Below are 12382 nucleotides of genomic sequence, written 5' to 3' on the forward strand. Positions count from 1 at the left end.
CAAACCAAATCCTGACAAAACTCCAGATGAATGCATGAGGGTGGTATTCCCACATGATCAACGGATCTGTGCGCCACATGTGAAGAAGCTGTCTCCACTTGTGATGGATGGCTCTGAAGGAAGGTTGCACTTTGTATTAATTTATCCTTCCTACCTGGTGTGAACAGACTGTTGAGATCTCTGATAATTGCTCTGAAGGAGGGTCGGTGTGAGGGCTCGTAGTCCATACAGCTGTTGATCAGATTGGCCAGCTCTGTCCATTTAGGAGCCGGCAGCTGGTGCCTGTCCTCATAGAACAAGTTCTTCTGTAGAGGAAAAGAGCAAAATTTAGAATCTGCATGTTTTCAAACTGAGTTGAAGATACGTCGTTGGCAGACATAATCAATAGAACACATTTTCAATAACATCCTGTCCTCACGTAAAAAAACAAACAAAAGAATGAATTAAAGGAACAATTCAACATTTTAGGAAATACAGTTTTTGCTTTCTTTCTAAGCGTTACACGATAAGATCGATACCACTCATGGCGGTTTAGTAAATATGAAGCAACAGTCAGCAGCCAGTTAGCCTAGTTTAGCATAATAACTAGAAACAAGGGAAAACAGCTTTAAAATCTTTTAAAAAATCGGCCTGCCAGCACCTCTAACACTCATTAATGCATATGTGATATCTCGTTTGTTTAATTTGTGCTAATGTATGAAAAGGACACAACTACTGGAGCTATTTCTTGCAGACAGCTGTGACTTCCTGGAGTCAGCGAGGCCTGGCAACCCAGTGGTAGCTCCGTTTTTACACTTATTTCAATATGTCCCAAAATGTCAAACTATTCCTTTAACACGGGTCATTCTCAGCAAGACAGAATTCTTAATGCATCCTTTGTTGTTTGTGACCTTGGAGCAGTCCAGGGTGCTGAGTGGTTTGTCTCCCCCACTGCAGATCTCCCATAGGGTGGTCCCAAAACCCCACTTGTCTGTGGCTAAACTCAGGTTTTGGGGGTTTTCAATGCACTCGGGCGGCACCCATGGGATACGCTCCACCAGAACTGATGGAAGGACATGAGGAGACATAGAAACACAGAGAGATGGATGTACGTGAATGGGATAGACGGTAGAGACGGACAGCAAGGACAAAGAAATAGAAGGCAAATTGAGACAGTAGGGTAATTTCAGTGTTTTTCAACTTGGACCTTATTTTCCCATGTTTCTGTCTATGTGACTACTTGGACAAATGTTTTTTGAAATTGGTCCAGTAATTAGACAGGGCTGCTATGTAATCCTTGCAGGCGATTGCACATCGTCAAAGTACGTCCACTAAAGTGCTTGTTTTGCCAATGAAAGGCTCAGATTGTTTTTAACAAGTGAGTGACAACCTTTTGGAAGGGATCTCTAAAGAAAGAAAAAAAAAAAAAGAACAATCCTTTTTCTGTAACAACTTGCTATATTGCTCTCATCAAAGCCACCAGACTCCATTGATCATTTTACCTCGCAGAACATGGCAGTTGCTGGTCTACTGCTGCCTCAGTCGGTTAGTTATTTTGTGTTATTGTGTATCTTTTATGTTTTTGTTTGTTTGTGTTATTAAGTGACTTTGGTGTCACAGAACAACACAAACTTTTTTTTAGTAGTTCACGGTTATTATTTTATTTTTGGGGAGGGAGTCTGGTGGCTCTGGAGACCAACATAGCAACTGTTTCTTATTAAACAAAAAGGATCTGACTTTAAAAAAAAAAAAGATCCACCCCTGTATGGATCCTTTCCACAATGTTGTTGACGCAATTGCCTGCAAGAATTATGTTGCAGCCCTGTTTCACTGCTGCTGACTGCAGTGCGTTCACTAAATACTGGACCAGTTTCAAAATATTTGGTCCCACTTACTGACATAGACAAACATGTTGAAAAATACAGAAGTTAACCTTTAAGTGTTCTCACATCAGGTGCATGCAGCCATACTTCTCACCTTCTTTGGGCAGCACGGTGATGCCGATACCCGGGTCACTGAGTTTGATAAAGGGCAGGCTGCCTGTCATCCGATCCTCCTCTCTGATCAAAAGAACATTCTTGGCACAAACATTTCCATGGATGAGGTTCTTATCCTCCTGTGTGCAGATATGACCAAATAAAACACCATGGTGTGAGCAAATCACGAAAATGTGTTCCAGGATAAAAGCTGAAAGGCTGAACTAGTTTTATTTTACATTTTTGTTTCTCTTTACCTTAAATTTCAGTATGTGTCACAAGCTAAACATTCTGCATGGGCGAGACTGCATTATGTCAGTAGTCTTACCAGGTAGTGCATAGCCCAGGATAGCTGCTTGGCTACTTCTAGTTTCCAGGTGATGTTAACACAGCTCTTATTCTTTTTCAGGTAGGTGTCCAATGAACCAAATTTACCATACTCCTGCACCATCATGTCTGACAGAGAGGGAGATCATTTTATTATTTATCATTTTATTAGTTAGAAAAACCTTCCCTACTCATGAATGTCTTGCATTCTTTTTTTATTCTGCCATCTGGTACAGTTCATTTTGTCTTGTCCTTCATGAGAAATCTAGCTTTGGTCAAAGTTGAATTTCTTCTGAACAATTACTACATTCTTCAAATGTCTGATTTATATTAAGACTGGAACACCCTGGCACATGATGAAAACACATTGCTTTGGGTCAGAACTTATCTTTTTTTTAATTATACTCTTCCACAATCAGAAATGTGAATAGTACAGGTTTCCAGACCCACTGTTCTGATATGTGTCGGGAGTTTCACGTAGAGTAAAGATCAAGACTACGGTAACCCATTAGTGACTTGTTTATCCCGAGGGCTTCATCCAGTCAGAGTGTAAAGGGTCAGGGCACAGGACACAGCAGGTCAGCAGGTCCCAAACCTTATTTCCTCTCTGTTTGATTATCTCAATTGCCTGCAGGGGCTAAGTTTGTCCCTGTAGGCAACTGATGTCAGTTTTTATTGTGAAGCTTTCTCTTTCTCATTCAAGAGGACTTCTTGCTTTTGTCTGTATTCTATGCAACCTAATGCAATTGCAATTCTAACAACTTTTGTCTTGGTCTCAATAGCCCACACAGAGATCATAAACAAGTGAGAATAACCACAACAATTCCTTCCACAGTGACCATCTCTGTGCCAGCAGTGTGTCCATGTGCGTGTGCGTATACTTACTCTCATCTCCACAAACACACACGCCATAGTTGAGGAGTAAGTGCTTATGGGAGAGCTGGCTCATCATACTGGCTGCTTCAAAGAAAGACTATGGAGGGAGAAAAGGAGAGAAGAAGATTAGAGAATCTGAATTGGATCCAATCAACTTCTGATCCTCTCAACTCCAAGTTGTCATAGTTATTTTAATCAACAAGCCAACCTCTGAATAGTTGCGGTGAGCCTTATCCAGGATCTTGATGACAACGTCTATCTGGTGCATCTCTCCGTAGTCACCCAGCTCCTTTCTCACACCGCAAAAGATCTTGGTGAAAGTTCCTTGGCCCAGACTCTCATTCTAAAAAAACAAACAAAACAAAAACTGATGTTTTATTATGTTGAAAACCTCCTTGGAAAAGAGGTATGCATTTTCCCTGATGTGACTCTTAAACCATAAAGTTACTGTAACCCTGTAAGTTGTATTACAAAGAGCATATTGTTAGAAATAATCTTTTGGCAAAGAATGCATCTTTTTCTTTTTTCTTTGGTTCAGTACATCCACTCAATGCTAAAAAAAAAAAAAAAAAAAAAAAGATGAGAATGGCTTCCGCTACTTAACATTCAACAAAAAAGATTAAAAGGTCCTGATTAAATAAATGTACAGTGAAGCTGAACAGGTAGATATAAAAGAAACACTTGTTGAATCTGCTGAGGGACGAGTGAGAAGACAATACTGCGATGCAGAAACCTCCCCTGACTTCTTCTGTGGTTTTCTTGTGAAAGACCTATTATACTAGACTTCCAGTGCTCAAATAACAGAGTGACAGCGTGGCTAGGACACAAAAAAGTGCACTCACACACGTCCATAGGGACTGCTATTGACGCTGAGCTACAGTAGGTGGATCAATTGAAGAAGTCTTTTTATTAACCTCATTGACCCCACATGAGTCCATCTTGTCCCTCCTGATCGAAGACTCTGGTACGCTCACTTATGTTGACATATTACCTTTTCTATTCAGTTTTGGCTCAACGTTTAGTGTTATCTCACACCCACTCGGGTACAGTTGTTCACTTATAAATCAATAATTGCTCAGAGCAACAAAAACAAAAAACATACCAAAGTTTGTTCAATACTGTTGTAATCTTCTACAAATAAATATCTGTACAAGAAGCAACTAACACAAACTACTACGATGAAAGAAAAGGCATATTTATGAATGTTTGCATGTCTTTTTCAGATGAGAGGGAAACCTAAAGCGCAAAGTCAGGGTGGTCTTACAATGACGAGGTCCTCTTTTCGGATCTTGTGGAAGACCATCTGGCTGATGTTGTGCTTGTGGAGCGAGGGAGACAGTGGAAGCTCTGCACCTTGATTGTTTCTACACACCAGCAGGTTGGATTTATCTGAAGAAAAGTAAAAGGTGGGCAGGAATTAGGGGAGCTTAAAAACTCACGTTTTTGTGGGGCTATGAAAGACTTTTCTCAGAAACAAGAGTTGGCTTCATCTCAGTTGACATTGTGCCTGTAGCTGTTTCTTTTTATGGGTGTTACTCTGTCCTAGAGTTTGAAGCTACCAATTATAACTGAATGCTCTAGGCTGTCAGAAGTTCCACGCATCATGTAAGTATATCCAGCGTGTCAATAAATGAGCTGAAGGTCAGTGGTTACTTTAAATCCAACAGCAATTAAAAAATGTTACTAACTCAGAAAACGAGGCATCTGATGTAAACCAGCAGCTTTAAAATGGTTAAAGACCCGCAGCACAGAGCTAGAAAGATTTTGAAACTGAACAGTGTCGAAGAGCCCTGTTAGGAATTTTCTGTGGTAACTGTTTGCCCTGGGGCACAGGGCATTGAACTGGGAGCATTCTTGCGCCTTTAATCACTAATTTATAGTGTTTACTCATTGCCTTCAAACTGCTAAAGATTAAACTTTAACTACTTGCGTCATTCATGTTTTGTACCCTAAAAAAAAAATTAAAAATGAAGGCATATTTTTGGGTCTGCAGATCGCATAACCTCTGCATTTTTTACAATGACTGATGATAATTTTTGTAATTCGCTGACTTGATGGTTTTAACAAAACTCATAATGTTTTACAATTGATCCAGCATAAAATATTTCATTCATATATCACAGAAATATGCTGTTGCCTACTTTTGCAGCTTTATGGAAAACTGTTCTTACCATTTTATTTTCAAAAGGAGGAACAAAAAGTTGAGTAATAGTTCCAACATAGGGGAGAGATTTTAACTGGAGAATATTTTTCTGTATGTGTTCTCCTACCTGTGTTAAAATGTATGTGGGTACACAATGTTCTTATCAGTGTATGTGTGTATGCGAACACTGACCTTTGAGGGTGGGTGGGCAGCACCTGGTCAGCTGGAATGTGTATCCATCAGTGCGGAGCGCCTCCTTTTGGTAGCAGTGCAGAAGTTCCCTGAGTGAGCCAAAGCTCCTCTTAGCACCACTCAGAATGTACTCTCCTGCCTCAGTCTTCACGATCTGGCAGTGCTTATAGTCCACCATACTTTCATACTGAAAACCAAAAGAAAACATTTTACGGTTTAGTTGTGCTGAATTTGAAGAGAGTGATTAAGTGTCAGTCAGAATACATAAGGGCCCCCTCAAGTGGTTGAAAATATGGGTATTATTTAAGAGGTTCTGGTTTGCACACATTTATTACTATTATGAGTTTTAGCAAACCAATGAATGAACACAGTTTACTTCCAGAAACAGACACTCAGTTAAATGTAGTTATGCAGTTGCGATTACTTCATCTTCCTACTTACTTGAACTAAAGTGTTCTACCAAAGGACTATATTGTATTACATTATAGTCTAAAGGCCCTGGTTGTTGTGAGATGTTATATCAATAGTACTTCACATTACAGATAACCCAACATTAATAGCTTACCCCCACCACAAAGGACATGAAGTATTTGTCGTAGTCCCTGGGGCTGCAGCGGAGGATGTACAGGCCTTGGTGGTTACCAGAGCGACGCAGTTTATCAATCATAAACTCCATCCTGTGATCAAAAAGACAGAATGTGTCTTTGTGCGTGGGAGAATGGTTCTGTGGTTTTGGGTGCATGTGTTCAAGTCTGACGTGCTATATCTGTGCATATGTGTGATACTCACGACACGGGGCCATGGCAGTAGCTCTGAATGCACTCCAGAAGTCTTGGCGGAGCCACCTCTTTACACAGGTAATGATGGGCATCTGCAACGAGTCTATAGTACCCATCGACTAACGACACGAATGACAGAGCCTCTGAGAGTGAATTAAACTCCAGTTCCTTTGTGGTCAGACAGAGACACACAGCATAGGGATGGGATGCAGAATAAAAAGCCTTCAGTACCTATTTCTAACTTTAATGACAATGAGCCTTCAATCTATATATTTATGAATTTCAGTGAAACAAATTAAGAAATTGCTCTTAAGAAAATAGTTGAATTTTTCATCAGTTTATGTCCTGTAATTAATTTGTTGGTCATTATTGTCTTTCAAAACAGGTAAAAAACAAGATGTTGCTGTTGTCATAAGTCCGACTGCTGTAACAAGCCACTAGAGCACTTGGCTCTGACAACACCTATGTGTCGTTTAAACACATTCCTGATAGCAGTGAAGCAGATTCGTGATTTAATGTCCCCAATGGGCACTTTGGTCTATGGGCAGTAGTGAAATTTAGATAAGATTGGAATAAAGTAAACAAATGATTAATTTTAGTGGAGCAGAGCCTGAAAATGAGAGTAGTGTGTACTGTACCAGGATCTGGTTGTCCTGTCTGGTGAGGGTCACTATGCGACTCTCCACAGAGCCTTCCTTATTAGCTTGTTTGATGCTGATGTCAATCACCTCTGGGAAGTCACAGTATGTCTGTAGCTCCTGGAGACACAAAAAGAGTAGAAAACAGTGGTTGGCATTTGTGTTCAATGACGAAGCATGCACACACATGCACTCTTGTTGTTATTGGCAATTTTAACCAACTCCTAGAGCTCCATCTATTGGTAAAAAAACTCCCACTGTGGCAGACTACACAGTACAACTGCATTACCATGGCAACATGAACCCATCTCCTGGTCCTCACCTCCTCTGCTCCCTCCTCCTCTTTCCCTTTTGACCACAGGATGCCCTTGTTGCCCATGACGACAATAGTAACCTCGCGTGCAGAGAGGTCTGTGACTTGGAAGCGCTCAGAGTAGAGGGAGGGCAGCAGCATCTCCAGGCTCATCAGGTACTTGAGCTTGAGGTTACACACCGTGGCCTTGCATTCACTGAACTGCTGGATGAATCTCTTGAAGCGATAGCGGATCCTCTTCCGAGTCAAGATGTTATATTCTTGGATGCGGCTTCGCATGCATTTAGGTAATAAGGACTTGTAGCTGAAAACGGGGAGGCGATCGGTCAGGGTGGTTGGGTGAAGATAAAAGTTGAGAATAACGAGAAGAGGAGGGAATGACAAATGAATAACAAGAAGGACAAAGAGAAAAGGGGGCCAAGTGAAAAAGGAAACAAGGTTAAAACGGCAAACGCTATGTAGGCTTTGAGCCAGTTCAGTTGGTGTCCATGCTGTGTCCACCTCATGAGAATAATCATCACAAAAGATACCGTAAAGGTAAAGGTGATGTAAAACCAAAACAAGTAATATTAATGATGAATTAGTTATGAAGAGACATTTTGGGAAAATTAACATTTCCTGTGTGGACACAGTGCAGATGTGTTGTAAAGATCAGATCTTGTAGACACTTTTTCAACTGAAACTACTACACTATCTCACACACTGAGATAATTCATTCAGCTGCATGAATACACATAATGAAACTATCTTTATGCTTGCTGTGTGCTGAGGAGCCCGTCAACCTGCTCTGAAATCGTTATTCATAAGCTGTGCCACATGCACACCAGCAAAACAGCAAGCATTTCATGTCAGTCAGTGTGTGCATCCTACCTGGTATCATTGCAGATCTCTACAGGTGACTGACCACTATCTTTGGCGAGCCTCATCATGTCCAGCACCGCCATGCCCAGACACTCCTCCTGGGCTTCATGGCTCACTGGAATAGTAACCAAGCCGTTCAGAAAGTCGCTGCGCCACTGGAGGGGGGAGAGGGGCGGGGTTACCCACACGAGAAGTACAAATAGAGATAAAGGGCGCAACTGGCTAAATTCTGAACTTGGTTCTTAATACAGAATTATAATTAGTTAAAATGTGAGATTAGATTAGGTTTCAACCATTTTTGGTAAATCTTTCATCTATAGCTCTGTTGAGAAAATGAACATTAATCAGACAGACTGTAAATTGTTTGTGTGTTCCAATAAAAATTTATATTTTAAATGGGGGAAGTTGTTGTGAGTGTCAAGCTCGATCTGCATGTGGTAAACATTCAGTAGGCCAATCTGTTAGCACACATGTCATGGTGTCAATGTGACAAGTGAAGATAAAAACAAAGCTGAACAGAGCTGTGTGTGTCAAGTTCACACAAGCATGTGGGAAAGGAAAAAAGAAAAGAAAAGAAAAGTATTTAAAACGCACACACACATATACATGAGTACGCAGACACGAGTGAAAAGAACCCTGACATACGCTTGTTACCCATTTGTACTTCTGAAACACTCTTACTACCCCACATCCTGGTTTCTTAACTTACACCCAAGAGCGGCTGACATGACAGAGGCAGTCAGTCCCTGAAAAAGGGAAATATTTTATAGGCATATTTTATCTCCCTCCAACCAACATTTCAGCTCGTCATTAAAAGAGCAAAACAGGAAAACAGAAAGATTGTGATGGAGGTGAAAGAGGGGGCATTAGTCTTGAAGACGCTGTCCTCTGGTAATGCATCCGGTTTAGGGAAAGAAAATGATCCAGACAAAGACTGCACCCTACTTTTTACACACACACGTACAAAGAATTATGTAGAACAAATTTAAAATGACCACATACAAGAAAATAACTGACTTAATGTTGATATGGGGTGTTAAGTCATAAAGACTAACCTGGAAAAAATGGTATGCCATGACACAATCATCCATCACAGGGCTCTCCATCCCCTTGGACATGCCATAGCGATGGGCGTACATTGAACTACCGCTGTTATACCAGCCAGGAAAATAGTATCTGGACAGAAAAGATGACCAGAGAAGATCCAGTAAGAAAATGAATCAAAAGCACAAAAACAACACACAGTGAGATTAAAAAGACAGGAAAAAAGGCATACTAAACATATGTACCTGATTCTGAAGTGCAGGCTCTCAGTGGCTGGCTGGTGCAGTTTAAAGATGTGATTCGGAGGGAACCATATTCGGTCACTCTCCCTCATCAGGCCAAACAAGTTGCAGTACACTGGCGCAATCCCTGGAAAGAGAATGAAAATATGTCAGATCCACTAAAAGTCACTACAACTAACTGAACTGCTTTTGCTTCTACAATAACTCTCAGAGATCAGGGAGCAACACATGTTTTCCATTTAATCTCTTAAGGACACATAAAAAAAGTAGAAAAATAGAATAGCTGCCACTAAACAACAACAACTGGCCAATATTTAGACACGTCATGCGTCTACTGCATGTTTACACACACAAACACACACGTGGTGGTAGCACTGCAGACTGCAGGAAACTGTGCTTTGATGACACATGACAACAACTGTCAAGTTGTGTTAACACAATGAAAATAACAATTAGCTTCCCTGCTCAGTATCAGTTCCACATGTCTGTGTTTTTATTCCTGGCCGTTGTCGTTACATCTACAAAACACCAGCACCAACAGTAGAAAGGTTTTATCAGTCGGGCCAAGTGGGGCATTAGCAGACAGAAAATGTCATCAGCAGGAAGCACTCACAAGAGTGAAGCAATAAGTGTGAAGATGTTTAAGAGGAAGTATGCTGAACCACAAAAAGAAGAAGTAAAGCCAAAGTAGTAAGCATTTAAGTCCTACCTTGTATTTTATCATATATCAAATAATCAAGTAAGCAATGCACTGCAGACTAATTTAGTGTTTTCACACCTTAGAGGCTGAGATTTTACCTGGTATATGTTGTACAGCTTAACAATATGCTCACCATACCACTTTATTCAGAGATTGGACAAAATAACAGAACACCTAACAATATGTTATTATCAATTACCTATTTAACAGTTTGGCTACATTCACCTTCTAATGAGCGTATTTGTTCTTACTGTGCTGAAAACATGCTGTGTGAGGACAAAAAAGGTAGAAAGTTATTGTAGAAAAGTCCAATCATATTAGGTCCGACTGCTGGGGAGGTTATATATGTCTGACTTCATCCTGATGTGACATCCCCTTGCCTTAGCAAATCTGACATTTATGGTTCTTCTCTGCTAACTTTTACAATATCCTAAAATGAAGCTACGTAAAAAGTTAAGTGTAAAAGTTAACCAGATAGACAATGCGCATAGAAATGCATCACGATTGGTGATTTAGTGTTGGTAAACCATGAAAGGCGAATGGGTGACATATGGAGAGGAGATAGAAATACAGTCTGCAAAACAGACAAACAAGAGAACAAAGGATGTTTAAAATGAAAAAAAGAAAAGCAAGGAGATACAAAAAAAGAGGAAGATAAAAAGAAAACTGAGGTTGTTTCTTATCGTCTCAAAAGGGAATGGAGCAAGAGTGTGTGGCCAAGAGAGATAGAGCGAAGGCAGAGAAGAAAACAGACACAAAAGTCAACAACTTCCTGATCTGAATTTGCTAGAAAGAGAAAACGAAAAGCCAGGCTGAACGCTGTAGTTCTGTTTTGCAATATAAACACTGGATCGGCTCTGACAGCTTACAAGCCTATGTCAATTTCTTTGCCAGGAAATTCTTGTAAAAAATATAGTTGGAGGAATTTGATCTTAGTGCACATACAATTGTGTGTAAATGCTGAATACACAAACAGGATTTTCCTGCATCACACATGATGGAATGGGTTAAAGAGAATGCCTAACACCCCACATCTGACATGAAAATACACATTAAATGCTTCTTAACCAGTCCGTTTGGTTATTTACTCTCTTATTACCTGGATAACTAAGATTAATATAAACCACTGGGGTCGTGGCTCAGAGCCTTAAACTATACAGTGCCTTGTGAAAGTATTTGGCCCCCTTGAACTTTGACCTTTTGCCACATTGCAGGCTTCAAACATAAAGATATAAAACTGTAATTTTTTGTGAAGAACCAACAACAAGTGGGACACAATCATGAAGTGGAATGAAATTTATTGGATATTTCAAACTTGTTTAACAAATAAAAAACTGAAAAATTGGGCGTGCAAAATTATTCAGCCCCTTTAAGTTAATACTTTGTAGCGCCACCTTTTGCTGCGATTATAGCTGTAAGTCGCTTGGGGTACGTCTCTATCAGTTTTGCACATCGAGAGACTGAAATTTTTGCCCAATCCTCCTCGCAAAACAGCTCGAGCTCAGTGAGGTTGGATGGAGAGCGTTTGTGAACAGCAGTTTTCAGTTCTTTCCACAGATTCTCGATTGGATTCAGGTCTGGACTTTGACTTGGCCATTCTAACACCTGGATATGTTTATTTGTGAACCATTCCAGTGTAGATTTTGCTTTATGTTTTGGATCATTGTCTTGTTGACAAATCTCCGTCCCAGTCTCAGGTCTTTTGCAGACTCCATCAGGTTTTCTTCCAGAATGATCCTGTATTTGGCTCCATCCATCTTCCCATCAATTTTAACCATCTTCCCTGTCCCTGCTGAAGAAAAGCAGGCCCAAACCATGATGCTGCCACCACCATGTTTGACAGTGGGGATGGTGTGTTCAGGGTGATGAGCTGTGTTGCTTTTACGCCAAACATAAGGTTTTGCATTGTTGCCAAAAAGTTCAATTTTGGTTTCATCTGACCAGAGCACCTTCTTCCACATGTTTGGTGTGTCTCCCAGGTGGCTTGGCTGCATCTCTGATCAGTCTTCTCCTTGTAAGAGCTGAAAGTTTAGAGGGACGGCCGGGTCTTCGTAGATTTGCAGTGGTCTGATACTCCTTCCATTTCAATATTATCGCTTGCACAGTGCTCCTTGGGATGTTTAAAGCTTGGGAAATCTTTTTGTATCCAAATCCGGCTTTAAACTTCTCCACAACAGTATCTCGGACCTGCCTGGTGTGTTCCTTGTTCTTCATGATGCTCTCTGCGCTTTAAACGGACCTCTGAGACTATCACAGAGTCTGCATTTATACGGAGACTTGATTTCATACAGGTGGATTCTATTTATCATCAT

The 12382-nt window shown here is 40.6% G+C and overlaps 1 protein-coding gene across 1 annotated transcript in view; it reads right to left on the reverse strand.

Annotated features, from left to right (window-relative positions):
* The window catches only part of jak2a (Janus kinase 2a), a 38812-nt gene that overhangs the window by 7410 nt on the left and 19020 nt on the right, over positions 1-12382 (reverse strand). The window contains exons 3-17 of the mRNA XM_038734467.1: positions 9374-9497; positions 9140-9260; positions 8094-8239; positions 7233-7527; positions 6911-7030; positions 6283-6440; positions 6059-6170; positions 5494-5680; positions 4423-4547; positions 3367-3501; positions 3168-3255; positions 2284-2411; positions 1957-2095; positions 891-1042; positions 155-305 (exon numbers count right to left, since the gene is read on the reverse strand). Coding sequence (XP_038590395.1) covers positions 155-305; positions 891-1042; positions 1957-2095; positions 2284-2411; positions 3168-3255; positions 3367-3501; positions 4423-4547; positions 5494-5680; positions 6059-6170; positions 6283-6440; positions 6911-7030; positions 7233-7527; positions 8094-8239; positions 9140-9260; positions 9374-9497 — 2181 coding nt within the window. The remainder of the gene's footprint in view (positions 1-154; positions 306-890; positions 1043-1956; positions 2096-2283; positions 2412-3167; positions 3256-3366; positions 3502-4422; positions 4548-5493; positions 5681-6058; positions 6171-6282; positions 6441-6910; positions 7031-7232; positions 7528-8093; positions 8240-9139; positions 9261-9373; positions 9498-12382) is intronic.

This window comes from Micropterus salmoides, unplaced genomic scaffold (genome assembly GCF_014851395.1).
Source record: "Micropterus salmoides isolate LMB-PRFRI ecotype aquatic unplaced genomic scaffold, ASM1485139v1 Ms_hic_scaffold_20, whole genome shotgun sequence".
NCBI lineage: Eukaryota > Metazoa > Chordata > Actinopteri > Centrarchiformes > Centrarchidae > Micropterus > Micropterus salmoides.